At 40.2% G+C, this 21744-nt stretch overlaps 1 protein-coding gene across 4 annotated transcripts in view; it reads left to right on the top strand.

Annotated features, from left to right (window-relative positions):
* Positions 1-21744, top strand: part of dock11 (dedicator of cytokinesis 11) — a 77636-nt gene that overhangs the window by 32193 nt on the left and 23699 nt on the right. For 3 of the 4 annotated variants that reach the window (XR_003598145.1, XM_028038316.1, XM_028038314.1), the window contains exons 20-39: positions 1409-1532; positions 2403-2515; positions 2660-2743; positions 2828-2917; positions 3714-3835; positions 5149-5218; positions 5345-5470; positions 5711-5782; positions 7357-7503; positions 7766-7849; positions 8282-8393; positions 8705-8743; positions 10950-11131; positions 12260-12373; positions 14396-14471; positions 15353-15441; positions 17130-17250; positions 17322-17388; positions 17610-17657; positions 18822-18967. Coding sequence is in view for 3 of the 4 variants with exons in the window: in XM_028038316.1 (XP_027894117.1) it covers positions 1409-1532; positions 2403-2515; positions 2660-2743; positions 2828-2917; positions 3714-3835; positions 5149-5218; positions 5345-5470; positions 5711-5782; positions 7357-7503; positions 7766-7849; positions 8282-8393; positions 8705-8743; positions 10950-11131; positions 12260-12373; positions 14396-14471; positions 15353-15441; positions 17130-17250; positions 17322-17388; positions 17610-17657; positions 18822-18967 (2026 nt within the window). In the remaining variant the exon portion in view is untranslated. The remainder of the gene's footprint in view (positions 1-1408; positions 1533-2402; positions 2516-2659; positions 2744-2827; positions 2918-3713; positions 3836-5148; positions 5219-5344; positions 5471-5710; positions 5783-7356; positions 7504-7765; positions 7850-8281; positions 8394-8704; positions 8744-10949; positions 11132-12259; positions 12374-14395; positions 14472-15352; positions 15442-17129; positions 17251-17321; positions 17389-17609; positions 17658-18821; positions 18968-21744) is intronic. The other variant, XM_028038315.1, reaches the window with a different exon arrangement.

Below are 21744 nucleotides of genomic sequence, written 5' to 3'. Positions count from 1 at the left end.
AAATTTTTCCAAAACAGCAAATCTTAAAAATTGACTGCAGTTGAGAATTCAGTCTCTGTTGCTTCCCAGATCTAGAGTTTTCCCACCAGCTCCAGCCGTTTTCTGCATCATGTTTCATTTCCTGTCATAAAATCGCCATGTGAATCACAGGCAAACAGCTTTTCCTTTGCTGCTGCTGCCCTCTAGTGGAGCTAAAGTGTTCTGCTGTGTCACAGGAGCATGCAGCAGAGGTCGAAATAATATCATAGATATTGGCTTTTATTAATAATCGGTTTTGCTTTTTGTTCACATGCAATCTCTTGAAAAAAAAAATATCCATAGGTAGGTAGAAAGTTTTAAATCAAATGTGGCAAGAGATTATTTTATTACCTGCTTTTTATAGACTGGTTTAGATTTTGTCATTTAGTTTTGGAAAAGTATATAAAAAAACCCCAGGATGTTTAAGGTTTCACACTATATGCTTTATTCTGTTATGTAAAAGACAATAAAAGAATAAAATGTTCCTGCCTTTGATTTAAATTTAGTTTATGTTTTTCATCTCAACTTGAATTTTTGTCAAACTTTTAATTTTCACAGTGCCCAGTAAAATCTACTCTTGAGATGCTGCTTTTTCCTCCTAAAAGTAGATTTCTGTCTACTAGATTAAAAAAAAATATTTTTTTTTGCTTTAAATATAGCTGTTTCTCTTAATGAAAGAAAAAAGGAAACAATGCACTTTGGTAGGGCACCGCACTATAAATAAGGCAAGAATATGGACTCTATTGGGTCATTATTTAGAGTTACTGTTTAAGAGAAACCATAGATGCTCATTATGTGGTTTATTTTAAAGGACGTTTTTATTTTTCATTCTGAGCTCAGTTTTAGGTTGGACTTGAGTTGGTTGTTAAAACTGAGCCTGTTCAACTAAACACTGCACTTGACCAAATTAACTAGAAAAAAAAAAAATCAGTTCCTTTAGTCTTTTATTTTTCACATTAAAAATAATTAGTCCTCTCTCATGGCAAAGCAAAAATGAACACTTGCTGACTTTACAGACCTTTGTGGACGTGGATAAGCTCGGTTTCACATGTAAGTATTGGACAAGTTCCCAAAATGAAGGAAATTGCAAGTAATCATATAAAGACCATCACCCTAATGGACATATTGAAGTCTAATCCTACCTGATTTATTCACTCTACCCCCTCCATTTCCTGGCTAAGTGGAGGAAAATGTGTTGTCCTATTAATTAATCATCTTGTCCCCCAAAAGGCTCTCAAAGGTTTCAAAGTAAAGTGTCATAGACTCCTCGGCCAGTTTTCCAGTGGAGACCATCACAAGCTATAGAGGAAGGGCCTTTTTGGGGAGATGGTTCCAATTCCGTACTTAGCATCTGTATAAAACTGAAATGCTGCTGTTCCACTGTGTGCAGGTTAAAATCGAGCTGCCGGTCCACGTGCACGAGAGACACCACATCCTGTTCACCTTTTACCACGTCAGCTGTGAGTCCAGCAGCAAGGCCAGCAGCAAGAAGAGAGACGGAGTGGAGTCACTGGGTGAGTCTGCATGTCCGTACAAAGTGATTCAGAAAAGCAGAATTTACTGGGATTAACGGAGGGCGCACAATATGTCAAATTGTGATGTTAGTGTGTGGAATGTCGCAACTGCAAATTACCACTCGGTTTAGGTTTTATCCCCCAAAGAAGCCACAAGAATTGAGAAAAATATAAATTTAAAGCTAGTAACATTTTTATTTAATTATTTCAAGCATGTTCAAACATTCATAGTATTAAAATGTCAGATGTTCACATGATGTGGCCTAGACTTGGACCTAAAAGTGACACTTGAGGTACTCCTAATAACTTAATTGCGAAAGTGGTTGATGTCTGTGCAGTACATAAAGGATTTAAATTAATAAGGTAATTAATAAATAACTCTCTGATATATTCCTTCTCTCATTTTTGTGGCACTTAGCAAATATAAATAATTTAGGTAATTCTCACTTCAAACACAAGAAGCTTTGCCTGATTTAGCATTTCAGGGAGAGACAAAGATCTATGTGTCATTTTAGTTATTGTGTGCAAACTTCTGTTTTCAACTGAATATTACTGTTTCCATCAGGCAATATATAAAAAGAAAAGCAGAACGAGTAACATTTCAATATAAATGCAATCAGTTGGTGTAACTGAGTGTGTGGAGAAGGAAACATGTGGAGGCAAAAAGCTACAGAGAATCTGAGCTGCTGGATGGACAATTATTCTGTTGTGATAGTAGCGCTCAAATTCCCTTCAATTATTATTTATTATTATTATTTTTACAAATAAAGATGTGTAAACAGCCTTCAGACTGTTGTGTTGACGTATCACTACTGTTCCATCTCGCGTGACTTACCTTCTGTTCATTTGATTCATCTTCATGTTCTTCAGTGGGATACTCCTGGATGCCTCTGCTCAAAGACGGGAGGATGCAGTCATCGGAGCTCCAGCTGCCTGTCGCTGCTGCTCTGCCTGCTGGGTATCTGTGTCAGGACAACAGGAAGGTACATCCTCGTTCTCTCACCAATCTGAATACCTGATTCAGAAGCTCAGTCCGTCTGCGTCCTGTGCGGAGTATCTAAATAAAATGATAACCGCCCCCCAGAAACCTGAGTGGCCAACCATATTCTGCTTCCTTCTGCTAACAGTCCCAGCCAGATATAAAGTGGGTGGAAAATGCCAAGCCACTGTTTAAAGTGAAGAGCCGTGTAGCGTCAACAATATATCCTCAGGTCAGTCTCCGTTCATTAGCCGATGTATAAAAAGTGAAGCAAGACACAAGAGATGAGATGGTTCAGCTTTATGTCTTCCCACAGGATCTCCATCTGCATAAATTCTTCCAGCACTGCCAGCTGATGAAGACCATGTCAGACGGCAACCCAGCAGAACTCATCAAATACCTGAAGGTGAGCAGCTGTGACCCCTGGCTATGGCTACTGAGGCTCCTTTTAGAGAGCCTCCGTACAGAGAGGTCACCCTGCTTTTTTTTCAGAGAATCCTTCTTGTCTGAAGTCATTTGTTGGGTTTTCTTTAGATCCTCAATGTTTTCTCCTCACATTTTCCACTTCTTAATTTGAGCTTGGACAGTACTGAATACGATTCCCAACTTGTTGGAGATCATTTTACCCATTTTCTGTTTTGCAGGATTCAACTACCTTCTCTCATTCTATTCTATTCTTTGTGGCGAAGAATCCAGCAACATCAGTGGAGCACAGGATAAAACATGCAAGGGATCTGAATGGAACGCAAAAACTCCCTGTCACATATATAACATTAGGCTTTCTTCTCCGTTCTTCTAGTCCAAATCACCACAATTTAAAATAAAATAAAACTACTCCCCAAACCCACAATATTAATCAACATAGTCTGATCTCCATGGTGAAATAAAATCCTGCCAATTTTTCCAATAATTCTTACATTTTCCATCACACAAATATTCTGCATTACGTCAACCCAATCTTGGCTTTTTTGCTTGCTACCACCATAATCCTCTACATATATTTATCGGCTGCTCTTGTTCACCTTTCCATCCCTCTTCCCATGTGCAGAGCGTCAAATGTGAATGGAATATTCACCCTCAGCGCTTTACTCATACAATCCCAAAACACACGGAAGTGATCAGCTCCAGCGTTTCCACATTGCCTCCAGTCCTCTCAGGAGTTTTTATTGTCTGTTATCTTCTGTCACTGTTTCCTCCTGTAGTGCCTACATGCCGTTGAGACTCACATCGTCATCACCTTCCTCCCAACGGTGCTGATGCAGCTGTTTGAGGTGCTCACAGCCGCCACCAAAGAAACCCACGAGATTGCTGTCAATTCCCTGCGGTGAGTTATTGAGGATCTTCCACTCTATCCATCCCGTTCATTTGGCACACTCCGCTCATAGTCGTTTGGACCCGTTCTGCTTTCAGAACTGCTTTAACGCTTCACTGCAAAGCGTTCGAAGCATTCCTCAAAGGTTCTGGTTCCCTTAACCACATTTATCTGGTTGAGTTTCACTAGTCACGCCATGGTCAGATTACTACCTCATCTGTATTAGTTAATGGTCTATAAAACTATAAAATAGTACCAGTTTGACAACATGAAGTAGTCTAATGGAGTACAACAACAACACGTCATGCTCTGACCTAAAGAAATTCAAGAGGAGATGAGAAAACGTCACTAGCTGCGTTTCCATTACAAATGTCTGCAAATATTTGCCTATATTTTGCGAATGTCAAAAATACACACTTTCGCAAATGAAATTAAAATCACATGTGAATAAGCTTGTCCACATGATAAGTCATTAAAACTCATGTCAGCGGCTATGTGTGCATCAATTTGGGGAAATTGAGGTCACTGCTTTTACAGAAGAGCAATAGATTCAACACATTTTAATGACTGTTTATGAACTGTGCGACTCCGTGAGAGCTCTGGTGGAGCTGGCTGCTCATTGTCTGGGGAAAAAAAATAAATCAAAACAAAAGCAAATCATCATCCTCTTACTACTTCCTGTCGTAATCTTCATCGTTTCTGCCAGGATTTTTATAGGTAATTGAAACGCAGCTGGTGAGAATCATCAGTGTGGAATTCTGAATTCAAAGTTTCCAGCCAACCAGAATGCTCTAAGATCGACTGGGTCAGAACTAGGCCCGGCAGACACAAGGGAACAAATGCAGAACGTATAGAGCAGTGAGTCTGTTCAGGACCAAAAACACTCCTATTGCACATCCAAGAGGAAAATCTGCAGACTGACCAAGCAAAGGGGAATCTATTTGGAAGCCAGTGTGTACTCTGGTCTAAAACTAACAGCATTCAAGAAGAGGTGGCAGAGTGACCATCTGGAGCTGCGTTGCTTCAAGGTTGTGTGGTGCTTCCAGAAGTGCCATTAACATGTTTGTAGGGAATGATTGCTTGAGCAACTGTTGCCGGTCATAATCTTAAGCCAGGCTGGAAGTGTTCCCTGATAGCAACGTAGGCATTTCTGTCTACACAACTTTTTCGGATGATTGTGTGTGAAGATACCTTCACCACATCTAGATTTATCAATACATTGAGTTGCTGCCATGTGATTCGCTGATTTTGTTGCCAAGGTATTGAACCGTCATACCTAATATAATCAGTATCTGTTTTTAACATTTCCCACTCTGTCCTTTCAGTGTAATCATACACATAGTGTCCAAATGTCACGAGGAAGGACTGGAACACTACCTGCGCTCCTTCGTTAAGGTGACCTACAGTCCACATCCATATTCCTCCAGTTATTTCTGTCACCAAAGCAGCAACAGGTTATGTTTGGTTGTTTCTATTTAAATGTTAAGATTAATGAGCTGTTTTTATCTTTTTGGGTTTCAGTACGTCTTTGTGGCCAATGCTCCAGCATCAGGAAGCTCTTCTACCACTCACGAAGTGCTGGCCACCGCTGTAACAGCCACTCTTAAGCAAACTGCAGATTTCAACACCAGCAATAAACTGCTCAGGGTGTGTAATACCAGCTCTGAACAGCAGGGGGAATACTAGAATTTAAATCTGTTGGTATCCGCAGCCTGAGCAAGATGAAAAGTCCTTCAACATGTTTCTGCCTGCCGTCTCGGTATTTGACGTGTTTTCCCATCACCGTTTCTTTATCTGTGGTGACGGCTATTCTTAGGAAAACTGTGTAGGAGGACGTTCTGACTCTAGGTTAGCTTGTGACCTTTCTCTCTTCACCTCTCTTTCTAGTACTCATGGTTCTTCTTTGAAACAATGGCAAAGTCCATGGCCCAGTACCTGCAGGAAGGGAACCGCATGAAGGTTGGTATTCAGTGACAATCCCCTCCAATCCAGATATTCTTTTCTGGTGTGCGTCTGACAAGTTGCGGCACTCTGCATGTGGTGTGACGAAAACACACCATTATGTTTTCACAAACCTCCCACTCAAGGATTCTACTGGTTTATTACTCATGTGCATACTGTGCATTGCAGTGTCATGAATCTGGGTTTCATCTGGGAGCTAACCAGCAGCACTTTAAACTGGAAACTTAGGCTTAATGAGGGAGAATGAGGGTTAGTTATTTTGTTCTGTGTTTCCATGATTTCAGTTTTCGTTTTTGGATTTTAAAAGTGGTGTATTGTGATGGCATTTGGTTGTTTTTGACATTCAGCTTTGAAGTCTCGGGTCTTAGAATAAAATTAAGTATCTAAAAATTCTTTTCAATCAAAGTGAGGCAGATTTATAAAAATGAAGGTATAAAAGACAAAGTTTCAAAGTACATTTAGGATGTTGTATCTCATTGAGTTGGTCAAACATTCTGATATCTTTGCTGAGTAAAATACAAGCAATTACAGACAGTCAGGAGGAATAGTTCTCAGGTCCAACTTTCCATCAGAGAAAGGGAAACTATGGAATAGGATTTAATTATTTTCCAGGGTGAGATAAATATGTGGAAGTACCGGTATATACGTTTCCAGACTTTATTATTAACCCCATAGTTTTGCTTATGCAAGTTGCCGTTACAGAGGGTTGCATGTTAGGGAGATTGTAGAGTGTCCAACATGTTTCCAGGTGGTGAATGCAGATGTCAGTTGGTCTCTTTAATCCTACTTTAACCAGGCCTGAACCTTTAAGCAGCTACACTTTTTGGAAAATCCAACAAGTTTTATACACAGTGCAATTGCATTAATTTGACATGTCCCATAGTAAAGGTACTATATATACAGTACAGACCAAAGGTTTGGACACACAGTTGTGTCCAAACTTTTGGTCTGTACTGTATATACATATACATATATATACACACATATATATATATATATGTGTGTGTGTATGCATGTGTGTAGGCGTGTACATGTATATATACTGTATGTGTATATATAATGTTATTTTATATATTTGTTGAAACTGTGTCTATGTTGTGACAGCATATGAGACAGATAATCTGCGATAATCTTCTTCCAGTGCTAACTAGAAACAACCAATCAGAGCCAGGAGGCGGGTCTTAGAGCTGTCAATCACATCTATGATTGACATCTAGTTAGAATGGCCACCATTGATAATGGATAGGCGGTTTTCCTGTAACAGTGAGTTATTTCTCCCCCGTTAGCACATTGAGAAAGGCGTTCACAAGGTTGATTGACAGCACTAAGCCCCTCCTCCTGGCTCTGATGAGTTATTTTTGGTCAGGAGCAGTGGTGGTAATAGCAGCTCATGGAGGAGGTAGAGGAGCTCCATCTTTTCACAGATTATCTGTCTTATACGGTCACGACAAGGTGACAGCTTTAACAAATATGTAGAAAACCTATATTTTTATCAAAGTTACACACTGCAGCTTTACATCCATTCTGACTGAAGTACATGTAATGGAAAGGTGTTCTGCCCATCTCTTCAGATGCCACGGGCCCAACGTTTCCCAGACAGCTTTCACCAGGCGCTGCAGTCCCTGGTACTGTCCATCATGCCCCACATCACCATCCGTCACATGGAAATCCCGGAGGAAGCCAGGAGCATCAACTTGAGCCTGGCCAGTTTGATCAAGGTCTGAATGCCACATGCAAAACATGACAGCATTCGTTTCCTTTTTTATTTTTATTTTTTAATCAATAGCTCTTTTACCATTTCTTTTTCCTCTTACACCTACGCAGTGGTTTATGAATCACAGGTTGACCAACTCATTTGTATCTATGAAATTTGACATGAGACGCAACTCGTTATTTTCACGCTTGCTGGTCTGTAATGGTTGGGTTTCCGTAAAGATACCAGGAATGTATTAACCTCAGCCGTGTGCGTTTCCCTCGCAGAGGTGCATGACGTTCATGAACAGGGGCTTCGCGTTCGGCCTGGTCAACCACTACATGTGCCACTTCAGCCTTAAGGATCCAAAGGTACGTTTCTGTTTGACTTCCACTCAACGTCCGCTCCGAATGAGATTCAGCCTCTGCGTGAGATGGCATCTGTTTTTATTTGACAGAGGTCCAAATTAGATTAAAGCATGTGCTCCTCGTCCTCTGATGTGGCTTTTTTTGAAACCTCCGCACACAGTAGGCAGACGACTGCATTGTTTTCACTCGCTCTTCTCCATAAAACGTGCAGCCCGTTGTGTGTGTTGTGTCGGGCTGTTTATTTAGCCTCCCAGCCCGCTTCGAGTTTTGTTTTCTCACGTTTGTTTCGTGAGCCTCAAATTTGATTAACAAACTAAAAGAAACACAGACCTCCCCCGCCATATTTGAACAATTGTATTTGCACAAGACGGGTGATGAGAGAGATTTGAATATGTGCCAGACCAAGCTCATGCGTTGTCCATGCCCGTTTCTCAGGTGCTGACAGAAATGAAGTTTGAGTTCCTAATGGCGGTTTGTAACCACGAGCACTTCATCCCTCTGAACTTGCCCATGGCGTTCGGACGCACCAAGCTGCAGAGAGTTCAAGGTGAGCGCACAGGAGCTTCCACAACACTGAGTATTTGTTCTAACCTGCGTCAGTCACACTTTGAACCTGCCTGGTAAATGACGTGTCACATCTACCTGTCATGATTCAGCCCCAGATTAGCAAATGTAACAGAAATTTGTTTGCCTCACCATGACTACGACCCAAACTGTGTTGGCGGAAACATTGCATGGATTGTTTAGCTTACCCCGAAAATTCTTTATTTTCACTTCACCCCACCCTCTCTGTTTTTTTATGTTGTTGGTTTTTTTTATGTGTGTGTGTGTGTGTGTGTGTGTTTTGCTTGTGGTCAGATTTAATACCGTACGCGATGGAGCTTTTTGGCCCTGTAGGTAGGTGACGCTCCCCTCTCCGTAACCGTAACACCCCCCACATTTGCCGCCGAGTGCAAACACTTTGCTCACCGCTCCTGTTCTGACTGGCATTATTAATTATTAACCCTCCCGGCCGCCGTCAGCCACCCCTCCACCCCGCTCTCCCTTTGACCTCTTAAGGCGCTCGTCTTTTCCACTCATCCTAAACATTCCTCATGCTAGGCCTTCTTCTGGGTTCTTTGTTTTGCAGTGGAGAAGCACTCTGCTGTTCAGGGAATCAACCAAGCCTCTTTTCTTTATCCATAATTGACTTTCAACTTGTAAACAGAGGCTTAAAAACATTTCTTATGGAGCTGCGGTTATCTCACTGGCTGTCTGAGCCTCTTCCCTCTGCATATTGTTCTCTCTCTGCCTGCAGCATTAGCCAAGATAATAGTTGCTTGGTTTTCAGGCCTTGGCTCCTCTTGAATTAACATAACAGATAACTTCTCCATCCTAGCGGACTCTTTGATCTTTTCTGATTACACGAAATTGAAAAGTTCCTGCATCAGAACTTTCTAATACTCTCCATTATGGGCAGGATTATTTGGGATCATTTTCATATTTGTGGAAGTGATGTCTCATTTGATGTGTTTTGTGATTTTGTTGCACATTGGTTTACGGTGTTGCACTTTGAATGACATATTTTGCATTTGTGTTACCTTGCAACTAGTTCCGGTTAATTTCAGTGGAGTACCATGTATCGATCCGGTTTACGTCATTTCTGTCATTTATTTAATTTATTTATTTATTCTTAAGTACTTAAATAGAAAAATAGTAATCAGGATACAAGAAACATTCAGTTCTTATCAGGTATTAAAATGATATAAGTACAACCTCAAAAGCACATGACTTATTACACTGTTATTAACTGAAGCAATTCATACATAGTTAAAAAGATGAACGAAATGCCTGTGGTGATTTTTAAAAAAATATGTCTTAAATACAGCTTGGGTTTTGTAACCAGCAGTGTAAGAAAGGTATTTCTCTTTCCCAGAAATGATTTAATCTAGCTGGTAAAGCTCAAGGTTAGGAAACTGTAAACCAAAATCTCTCCATTCTTGGATGCTTATTCATATGTATGTATAAAGTTGACAAAGATAAATGTTGGCCTTGTTCTTTACAAAATTCCTTAGCCTTTCTAAAATAGCCTAATGCTGCAATATACTATAGATCTCATTCTCTAGAAAACACTGAAGCTAGTTTGTGATCTGAAGTTTAAGAAACTGTAAACCAAGATAGCTTCAGATAACTCAGCTTTAGCTTATGAAAATAACCAAGACTGTTTTTTTAAAAAAATATCTGTTTTAAACACAGCTTAGAGTTTAAGTTACTTTGTAACTTTTTAGTATTTCTAAAACTAAACAGTGAATGCTATGTTAAGCTAGCTGATGGGCGAGTTCAAGCTTAAATAAAAGTAGCGCAAGTTAGCTTGGAATCTCTGCCTTAGTGTTTTTTTTTTTTTTTTGACTTGGAAGGATAACATGACCTTCTCCGACTCTTATATTTTCTTTTTTACATACGCAAGTTATGTAAAAAACTTGCATAACCATTTCAAGTTTGCATAGCTCTCAAAGCACATGAGCGGAAACAAATAGTCTTCTATTAAACATATATTTGGCACTATTCAATATCGTGAGAACTTTGCGGAAATGTTATGGCAATTTTAATATGCCCGCTGATACCACTGATTAGTACGACATTCCTGCTCATGACATTAAAGTTCATGTAACGCCATCTTTGAAGTATTCTGTTTATCACTGAACTTCTGTCTTCAGTCATCAGATGGATTTCATTTAACCCAGAATGCTGGCTGTCACATTCTGGTTGATTTTTGTTAAAGAAATAATTACACAATGGAATATGTAGCTGTGTGTTGTAAGGTTGTACTTATGTCATAAAATAATGCCTCATGAAAAATAAATGATATTCTATCATGATTAGACGTTAAAAGAACATTAGGAATTTAAGAAGACATTTTCTCCATGACTTTTTATGAAATTATGAATTATCCCAGTGAAATATAAAGTTCCCTGTTACCCAAGCATTTCATATATATATACAAAAAATAAGTTCCGACTTGCATAACTGGCGATTACTATTTTCTTCCTTTCATGCTTGTTGAAGTGTTGCTCGCTCCATCTGGCACTGAAGAGCTAACACTTCCTGTTTGGCCCAAACACAGAGCAGAGTCTGGAGTTCAGCCTGACAGAGGAATACTGCAGGAATCACTTCCTGGTGGGTCTGCTGATGAGAGAAGTGGCCGAGGCCCTGCAGCAGGGCCCTGAGGTCAGACAGCTGGCCGTCAGCATTCTTAAGAACCTCCTGATTAAACACGCCATGGATGACCGCTACACGGCGTTTAAGGTGAGAACAGGGAGGTGAAGCGAACGTCCACTCATCCATCCATTTCCTGTTTCTGATTAAACCCGTTTTCCACTCGCTGGGGGCCAAAGTGATCCCAATCACCTTTTTAGAACAGCCAGGTAACATAACATGCACTTTTTAGAGCAGAGTTTAAGATTAAACCACATTACAGTAACTAGGTTTAACTTCAGTTAACATTAATGTAATCGTTTCCTCTAGTTAATAAGAAAAGTTCTTGTTTTCCTCCTTATTAGATCATGTTTTTCTCTTGTTTGCCCATGTATTTATTATCAAATGGTGCCTTCCATATTTGTATTTAAGAAGTTAATGTTCATTGTGACACACGTCACCAACTGTACATGAGATTTAACGGTGTCTGCTGCTCTCCCAAAGCAATAGCGCTGTCTGTTATGCAAACAAGCCACTGTTGAGTGCAAATCCATCACTGATAGCAGCAGGTGACAGAAAGGCTTGGAGTAATACCCTTGTCTGCACTCCCAGTAAAGGAGTGCCATTTTTATTATTTATTGTGGCTTTACTTTGCATATCTTCAACAATACAGTCTCTTTTCTTTTTTTTTCCCTTTTTTTTAAAACAGTCTTCTTGTTTTCTGCAACTGTTTCTGAACACAAAACTGCCAACGTTGTTTTCCTTTCTAAGGACAAGCTGTGTGGCTCTCCTTAGAAAGCAAATTAAAATAAATGATTCTGCTGCTTTTTGTTTTTGTTGTCAAAATGAAAAGAGGTCAGTATGCATTTTTTGGGGGCTCTTTAAATTTATTTATGATTTTTTTTTGGCTTACATAATTTTCTACATATTTCTACTATACATTTTTATCTAAGGTTTCAGACTTCATATAAAGAATTCGAAGCAGATATAAGTAAAGCAATAGTTCTGAATTAATTGGCCAAGATTTAGTTAATTTTGGGAAATCCGCCGATATTCTCTGCCTCCACAAAGGTCCGAAAATCAGCCAGCGTCTCCTTTCTTGTTCTCTTTATAATGTTTTGAGAAGTTGATAATTGAAACTTTTTGGATGATTTTAATCCTCATTTCTTTATATGTAAGAAATATTAAATGCCTGCTTAGCCGTATATTCGGTGCTGATCTGCTCTTTGAACGCCTCAGAACCAGCAGGCCAGGATCTGCTCGCTGTACCTGCCACTTTACGAGCTGCTCTACCAGAACCTGAAGCAGCTGTCGGCCCAGCCGCAGATGTCAAGTCTTGGACTTGGTCTGAATGTGAGTTCATTTGCCTTGTCACACTGTGACATGTTGTTCTGTTACTATTGATGAAACTTACCCTGAAATACAATCACAGTACAGTACCGCGGTTACCATTATTTTCAGTTTTATGCTACATTTTTTATTATTATTTTTAAGTCCAAATCAGATTTCTTCAAAGGAAGAGAAACCATGATGCCACAGATTTATGATGCCCAGTCATGGCAACCTAAGTTCTTCCTCTTTCTAGGCTGAGGTTTTCATATTGGCATTATGGCAACATCCGATGAGTTACATTAGATAGTTTCCTATTGAAAAGACAAAAGCTGAGGCTACATACAGAAGCACTGTGGGAACCAAATGACCGCTGAATGTGATGAAAATGTGATGACAGCGTGTTGCAAACCAACCTTTGCAGCAACAGCCTACCAGAACCATGTTCCGTATCGCCTTATCAGCAGCACCTGTGGTCTCCTTCCTGTTCAGTGTTGCCTCATTGAGTTGAGGTTTACTGACATTCAGTTGTGAAAGGTTGTGAAACAGAATGTTGATGGTTTGAGATCTGGTCTGGTCTCTAAGTCATTGAGACATCTTGACTTTTGTTCTCTTTTTTTCGACATTCTGTACATTTATGTAAATCTGAGCACAGTTACTCAGCATTCTCTACACATCACTGTTTACGTAATTATTATTTATTTTGTATTAATAAGCATGGTTATTTTATTTGAAATTTTACATAAAGGTTTGTTTACAGTATAATAACATCCCGTGTTCCCCTAAGATAAGCCATTCATGTAAATGGGACAGTGCATATAGTTGAATGTCCAATGTTGTCATAAATATACTGGATGTAGCAAAAGTGCTAATTTCCATCTGTGGTTCCATAAAATGAACAAAACAAGATACAAGACTAATTAATATATTATATTCAGTAATGGGATCTGAAAATATGTTAACCAATACAGAGATATTAACCAAGCCTCAGTGTACGCAGACTGTTCTTCCTTCTTGCGCGGAGTTCAATGCATTAACTATAGCCTAGTTTTAGCCTGGCAGGGGCTAAGTAAAGCCTGGCAGCCCACCAGGCTGACAACACCGAGTTACAAATAAATATTTCCTGGAAGTCGTCTATGTTTTTTCAACTAAATTAGGACTATTTTGCAACGCTGAATCCTAAAGTGACATCCATGTTTCTCAGTCAGGTCAAGTTTTTATTCTAATTTGCTTTAGAGAAATTCAATCTTCTGACTAAATTGATGACGTTTTTGTGACATTATCAGTTCATTTCTGTTAATATTTCTCATCCAAAAAACGTTTCAGGAGAAAAAAAAGGTTTTAATTAAATGTTACAAACTTGGATTTCTGTAGATTGAATAATAAACACTGTTAAATGTAAGTACATGTGAACTGAACATGACGTCTTCATTGTGTAAAATTCTCCGTCTCTGTTCTGTCCTGATGGAATCTCTCCTCCTGCTCATCACTCATTGATCAGATTCTCCAGATGTGAGAACAAGTCCTGCATTTTGATGCTCATGTTGCTCCATAGTTCAGAAAGTTGACCTGATTCAGCAAAACCAATGGGATTTTTGGATTCAGCTCATCTAAACAGTTGAAAAAACCCAGACAGTTTTTTTTTGGGGCTTTTGACCAGCATAACACAGCAGGAAACCCTGTAATTGATAATGGGGGTTGAACCATTCGAATAGCAGCTATATCAATCAATCAATCAATCAATCTTTATTTCAGACACAAAAGAGGTCCATAGTAAAACAAAAAAAAAAAAAGAAACATGACAGTCACTGAGCCACAAATAAATGATGACGCCAATGTTTCCACAAAAGTGGAAACATTGGCGTCATATATGTGAGCACTAAGGTACATGTGTTGTTTCAGACATCCAAAGTATTAGAACAAAATGTTCCTTCAGTCAAATACAAACTTTGTCCCATTTTCGTTGCGCTAAAGTCCGGTTGAGTGGAGTAGAACCTGAAGTCAGCTCTCCGTGTCTCTGTGTGAATCTGTCTCTGCGGTCCGCAGGGCTCCAGAGACGAGCTGATACCCAGCAGCTCCGCGGACAGCCGGAGGATCAGCACGGCCATGGACAAAGACCACGGTGAGTGGAGAGCCACAACTTGACCGGCCGACCTCTTCCTGTTTACACATCTCCCGGTGTCATCACCACAAGGGGCTGCCGCAGCGCCGCAGCTACATTTACGCAACACACACAACTTAATGCATTAGCAGCACTCAGTGTGAAAGCCGCAGCTGGGCACCAGACAAGTGCGAGCGCGCTACATTACTGCTCGCTTGTTCTTGGCATTAGTTGTTCCGCATATAGAACTTTCCCAGGCCGGACTCCTCTATCACATTAAAGACTTTTTGATTCGTGCATCACTCACTGGTGACATGAGATGAAAGTAGCAGCATAGAAAGGGCGCGGATCCCACATTAATATCAAAAGGAAGTTCGCCATTTTTCAAACACAGCGGACATTGGCGTGTTTTGATCAGTTTTGTAGACGGCGGTGATGACGGTTCATTAGGCAAGACGCTGATTTGCTTGCTGATTGGGTAAAGAGCGCAGGCGCCCTCTCTGCGTTTAGCGCTAATTACGATTTCCCAGCTGTCGTTTATTCAGCGTCTGAAAGGTGCTGCACGATTACAGCGTTCTTCTCGGTCATAATGACGTCTCAATCAGAATGTCGTTTCCTTAAAAATAAAAAAACAAACAAGCTCATCTTTTAATGTTTAATGGGCCGTGGTGCCTGTTTAGTTGCAAATGACAATGAAAATCAAAGCATCATCATCTTCGACTTTAAATCTTTCATATGCTTCTCAAAGTCGGTTTCACCACCTCCTGTTTTCTGCCGTCCGTGTTTACATAGTTGGACTCACGCGTCGCTTTTGTGTAAAGTTTAAACTGCTGCGTTGGAAAGCTCTGCTGTGTCTCCAGAGAGCCGGTGTGACATGATGCTGTGTGCTGCTCCGGCTGCAGGTCTCGCGCTGCTGAATGGCCAAGCTGTGAGGAGAGAGGACTCCAGAGGCTCTCTGTTTATGGACTCAGGAGCAGCAGACAGCATGGAGGTGAGAAGGTTTCACATTAATCCACTGATACAAACAACAGAGCGGGATGAGAAATTAAAGTCCTGTTCATGGAATCCCTCACAGAGCGGTAACAGGACCACACTCAGTCTACTAGAACATATTTTAGGAGATGGGAACACAGACAGACTTCCAGATGTGGACAATCCCCCACCATCACATGCAATATCACGTTTTTATGATTTAAAAAAATCTAATTATATACTTTATTTTGCACCAAAAATAAAGAGATTTCATCACTTTTTAAAAAAAATTTAACATCCATTTCACCAGGAAGTCCACTTACAATGTACTGTAAACGAAACAGTTCCCCTCCTCAAACAACTCTTTGAATTTTAGATTCAATAAGACATAAGTTTCAATATTACATTTTTCATATTATTGACTCGGAAAGCAAAATGTTGTGGTTTTTGTAAAAACAATTTTTTTCTTAGTGTTTTATTCTCCCCCCCACACCGTGCAGTTTTTATACAATAAAACTATTATCGCAACATCTTGTATAATTCAAAGCCTTATAGTCCCACCTTATTCACGGTGTGTTGAAGTTCTGCAGGAATAATTGTAAAACTTCGATGTTGATGTGGAGCTGGTGTAAGTGTGATGCTGGTACTTATTTGACATCCAGAAGCAATAAAAATGTAATTGACTCAAACCACCTAAAGACAAAGGGCTTCCCCTCCTCCAGCTGCTTAAACACTCTGACCCTGTCTGCTGTCTGGGTCGCATCCACTTGGAAAGACGTAGTTGTATCTTTTGGCGTAGCAGGTTCAGAAAGCTCGTCCTCTGCAACATGACTAAGCCTTTACTGTTCCTGTGGTTCATTAAACAAGACAGACTCGGTTTGTTTCAAGTGTCCCACCTCTGAGCAGAAAAACACTGCATGTGAACATTGGCAAGTTCCTCAGTACAGTTCAGTGGTTCACACAATATTATTATTATTATTATTTATTTTTTTTTTTTTGCCGTTTTTCTATTAGCATAGAAGAACATCAACTAGACCCGTATTCTGGTTAACATATGACGGCTTCGGAGTCATATTCATCACATTTTTAACAGGTCTTTAGTTTAAATGCAGTGAAGAGAAGGCACTGCCACATTCCAAGTTATTCTACGGTTACCCAGCAAAACCGAAATTCCTGGAAAACAGGTTGAAACAAGAGTCAATGCTCTGAGTCTTTACACTTTTCTTCTGCATTTGCTGCCTACACAAAAAATTATGCTGCTTAACAGCCGAGGTTTCAATAAAAGCTGCTCTATTAGGCCTATGTTGAGCCCCGTCTGTTTGCGGTTCACTGTCTGTATACACATATTCTCCAATTATTTATTTTTTTTTTTTACACATGACTACATTTTATTTAATTTATTTTTAACCTTTCCATACACAAGTAAAAAAAATGAAAAGCACAAAACTGGAAAAATAAATAAATAAATAAATAAATTGTACAGAAATTTTTATGGAGCATGATGGCAGCAGAGTCCCTCCGGCGTGTTTGAAGCCGGAGGAATGCAGGCAGCAGCGCCGAGCGCGCTTCATGGTTTACATTCCAACACAGAACAAACCGTTTTTCACGAACGCCATCGGACCACGCCACAGCTGCGATTTGTTGCCGACTCACCTCGAGTGCTGTCGTTGCCGCGGTGACCGTGTGCTCCTTTGTGTGTGCTTTCAGCTGCAGCGCCGCGGCTCCACCATGAGCAGCAGCGCGGGGCCGCCCGCCGGCAGGCTGGGGCTCTATGAGATCAAGGGCCTCCTGTTCTCCTTCCTGCACATTGTGAAGACCTTATCAGAAGGTCAGTCACTGACCGACACACCATTCAGAATAAACCTGAGTGTCGCCTCATGAACTCACACTGTCTTCCAGAGACTCTGATGGCCTACTGGAGCAAAATCGGCCCTCAGGACATCATGAATTTCCTCAGCTTGTTGGAGTGAGTAGAACATGAAAGCAGAACCAACTCGCTCCATGTAGGCCTGTTTACACCCACAGAACCTTTAGTGAAACTAGGAACCTGTCCCATCATGCCTAATCTTTGTTCACGTTGTTTTCTCTGCCACCAGCAGGGAAAAACTTGTTCTCTGTTATGCAATGGAATAACAGTGAATTTAAGAGGTTATCTCCATGTCTTGTTTTTTTTTTTCCTCCCTCCAGGACTTGTATTATCCAGTTTCGATACATTGGAAAGAGAAGCATTGGCAGGTAAGGCGGCAGCACTCTTAACTTAAGTATAGCTTAGTCATATCAGCCGCATCTGTCAACATGTTGTCTGATCCCAGGGTTAGTACTACAGGCCAATTTCTCAACAGATGACATCTTAACTGAGTTTACAGAAAAAGCTTGACTTTACTTGGCAGGTAAAACATAAGTTTACACACTGGGTTTCCCTCTGAGATCTTTTCACATACAAGTGTTCATCTTCTTTGTTCATCTCGGGTCCAGTAGGTTGACTTGACAGCAGACACATTCAGGATCATTGAATGCTCAGCTGAATGTTTTAATCACAAATGTGAACAGTTTTGCTGCTGAGGATTTGTGAAAAACGCCACAAATCCTCAGCTGTGGCCTTTCCATTAAATAAGAAAGGCATTTAAAATCACGTGAATATGTTTGTTCATGCAATAAGTCATTAAAAAACATAGACATTCTCATGCACATCCTCCAACTACTTCCTGTCTTTTTCTTCTTTGTGGTTTGCGCAGGTGGCAACATGTGGTTATTGATCACGACTCGTGTGACGCAATAAAAACTGTTATAGTTGCAGTTTTGCCAAATAAATAAATTTTTTGATATTGCCAAAAAAAAAGACTCCAACTCATCGGGAAAAAACAAAATGTGAAAAAAGCTCTTTAAAAAAAAAAGAAAAGAAAATTGCTGCATTTTCATTAAGAGAATTTATTTTTGAAACATCAGAAATAAATGTAACATTTCAAATTGGAAATTGCATTTACTTGTGCAATTGTCAAATAACCTTTTGACTAAACAAAATTATTTTGAAGAATAAATGAATCAATTTTGACAAACTCCATATCTATGATATCAAAATAAAAGCACATGGAAGGATTCTCTGGTTCATTGGTCTCTCTAGATTGCTCTTAGGCCAATACAGTTTGACATTTTTGACAAGTGAAAACAGATTAATTTTATTTTTATTTAATTTTTTACAAAAACTCTGATCAGTTACTAAGAATACACAAAATAAATTAAGTGATGGCATAAGGAATACCAGAAAGAGTGTGTAAATAAAAACAACTGGACACATTTGCCCGTTCTGTTCTCTTCTTTTGTCCTTCTACTGGTGACAGAAAAAAAATTCTCATCACATCTGCATATTAACCAAAACGTCCTTCCTGCCTTCCGTTCCAGGAGCCAGGACGTATGCGTGTCGAAGCTCTTCTCCTCAGACAGGAAGTCTCAAACGATGCCGGCCATGCGCTTCAGCCGCGCTAGTCTGATGCAGACCAAGATTCACCAGTTCAGCACCATGGAAACCTCCCTCACCCTCAACATAGGTAACCTTCTGCCCCGGACTGCAGTATGCAAAACGGCGTCTCTACGATGTTTACCCTCTCAACCGTTTCTCAGGAAGGAACTGTTCAGTAAAGTGGGAACACGTATGCAAAAGTGTTGGATTGTATTCATGTTACTGTGGAAAAAAAATCAGGTTCTCTCAGTGCACTTGGTGTATTTCTGAAAGGGTTTTGTGAGGACATGAAGAGGAAATTGTAGAGCCAGCGATCTGTAATCTATTGTGGATTTTACAGTCAAACTAAACCAAACAAGTTAAAAATGCTGCATTGTAGTAATGGTTGGGTTCATATTTTAAATGGATTGGAAAATGTTTTCAAAATCTCACATTTATAAAATGTGACCTGGCTCTGATTTGTTCTCTTTGTAGGCTTTTGTTCATATTTTTTTTTAGTTGAGGCGTTGCATTGTTAGACGGTTCTCGGCTGCATCTGGAAGAATTTAAAGAGGAACGGCAAAAACAAATGAGCTGGATCAGCAGTGTTTGCCAACAACTGATGTTGCTGTGGAATATCGTCTCTGCTGCTCAGGTTTGGAGCTGTTAGCATGTCATGGCATTCCAATGGCATGCTGACAGTCTTCAGTCTGAGAAAAAAGAAAAATGAAGGGAATACATGGCAAATAGTAAAAAGAAGATCAAATAGTAAAAAGAAGTCGGTATCATTATTACCTCGGTTTGAAACCGTAAAATGTTTTGACGACAGTTTGGAAGTACTCGTCCTGCATGCTAATTTAGAAATCCTAACCATGTAATTTATTTTATTTTACTGTCAGCAAACAGTTGCGACTGCATCTGTGGCGAACAAACAAACTGCTGGCTCCAGCAAGACGGCAGCTATAAAAACATGGTTTCCGCTTCACCTATACACGGTAATTGATGAGATTAGGTGGCTAAGCTGACAGTCTGTGTTGTTCTACCCTGAGGTCTTCTAAAGAAACACAAATAGCATGAGTGGCTCCCAGGCTGACCTTGAACAAGCAAAGGTACCAAAAAACAAGGGTGTCTGGCAGTGGATTGGAGCCAGTTCAGGACGGTGACCGCAGACGTAACCAACATGCCGACGAGTGCGACCACGAGTGATCCGTTCTGTCATTTACCTGTTGCCTGAGGATCTCTATGAAAGAAGATAAATGGCAGACGGATTGGCTGCAAAGCTCGGAATGTCGTCGTAAATGTAAACAGCCAGGTTGGCTCCGTTGCAGACACACACTCGTCCTCTTGCCCAACTTGTTTGTTTCAAGATTAGAATCAGCTACATAGGTTCCAGAGTAATGTGTTGTTGTTTTTTGGGGTTTTTTTTTTTTCACATGTTCATAATATGAAGATAACTGCCTCTAGTGATGGATGACGTGGCTGAATGTCTGATGCCTCCTTAGGTCTCAGAGCTAGACCTTATGAAACATGACATCTGGGAAAACAAATCCATTTTAATGCAGTTTGGCCTTTCATCCACTCAGTTTAATATCACTAAAAATTTGTAGTAATAAAAGTGACTTGAGGAATTTGGGTTTTGTGTTTGAAATCAGAGACTTGGGGTCTGTGACCAATGGTGCGCCGATCCATCGACATACTTGCTTTGACAGGATTCCCATTCAACATCGTTTTGTGTTTTATTAACTTTATATTCTGAAAGTAGTCTAACCTATATAACTGTCGACACAAATGAAGCTCCTGGCGCCCTGTTTAACAGGAAGTCGTGATTGTTTTGAAGCAGTCTGATTGGCTGACATAAGTGTTAACTTTGCGCTGCGCTGCCCTCTATTGGTGTGGCATGTTTAAAACAACGCTGTATGTGCGGCCTCATGTGGATTCAAACGTTTCTGAAATCAGTCCCGTGTGTCCGGTGTTATCTTTTTAAACAGAGATTTTCATTTTTATAAAGACCCAGCACACCAAAGAAACAAAATATGTCACAGGTCCATTTATTATCTGTCAATTATGTGTTAGAGAAATAAATAACATCGCAATTCAAAAATATCTCAGTTATACCAAATGGAATTTAAATGTTGTCCTAAATCTCATCCAAGTATCTTCAAAGAGTCATTAGGATCCAGAGTAAAGAGCGATGGTGTCGCCGTGGGCAGGAAGCATCTCCAGTAGCAGCCAGTCCTGTTGCAAACCTGAAGATGTCCATGAAACGCTATCAGCTCAACATCCGGGCAGCAAAGATGATATTTCATAGTAACATGACATCGTCGCTACTAATTCATCTCATTTGCTTTTGCGCCTTCTCTTCAAATCTCCACCTGAAACATTAAGAGTCTGGGATATGATCCGGGTCCTTTACGATGGATGGTTTCAACTTCCTCCTTCTCCTTGGGATTTGGGGTCGTAGTTCAGGTAGCGTTTGATCTTTTGAGACGCTAATCAGCTGCGCCCAGTTGTAGAAACAACATCCTGTTAGTACAGTGATGCATCATATCAACTGTCTGAAAGTAAAAAAAAAAAAAAAAGTCAGAGCAAACATCCTTCAAACATCCAAAACCAGCGCGAGTTCTTGTCCAAACCTGCAAACCAAGAGAAAAATGATGTCGGTTGCGAAAATGTGGAAAAGTTCAGAAGGTTTATAAATATTTGGTTAAACGACTTTCATTTTGTCCACACCCATTTTGTGCCCAACAAAGCTTCTTTGTTCGGGCCCTCTGTACCACTGGAAGTGGAACACGCCTTCAGCATGATGCAGCCGCCGCCGTGTTTGACAGATGGTGGATGTTTCAAGCTTTCTGCTCATTACGGCCGTAATGACAAGTTTTGGTCTAG

The sequence above is a fragment of the Xiphophorus couchianus genome, chromosome 14 (assembly GCF_001444195.1).
Source record: "Xiphophorus couchianus chromosome 14, X_couchianus-1.0, whole genome shotgun sequence".
NCBI lineage: Eukaryota > Metazoa > Chordata > Actinopteri > Cyprinodontiformes > Poeciliidae > Xiphophorus > Xiphophorus couchianus.
The sequence above is the reverse complement of the archived record's forward strand: the minus strand, read 5'-3'. Positions and strand labels throughout refer to the sequence as shown.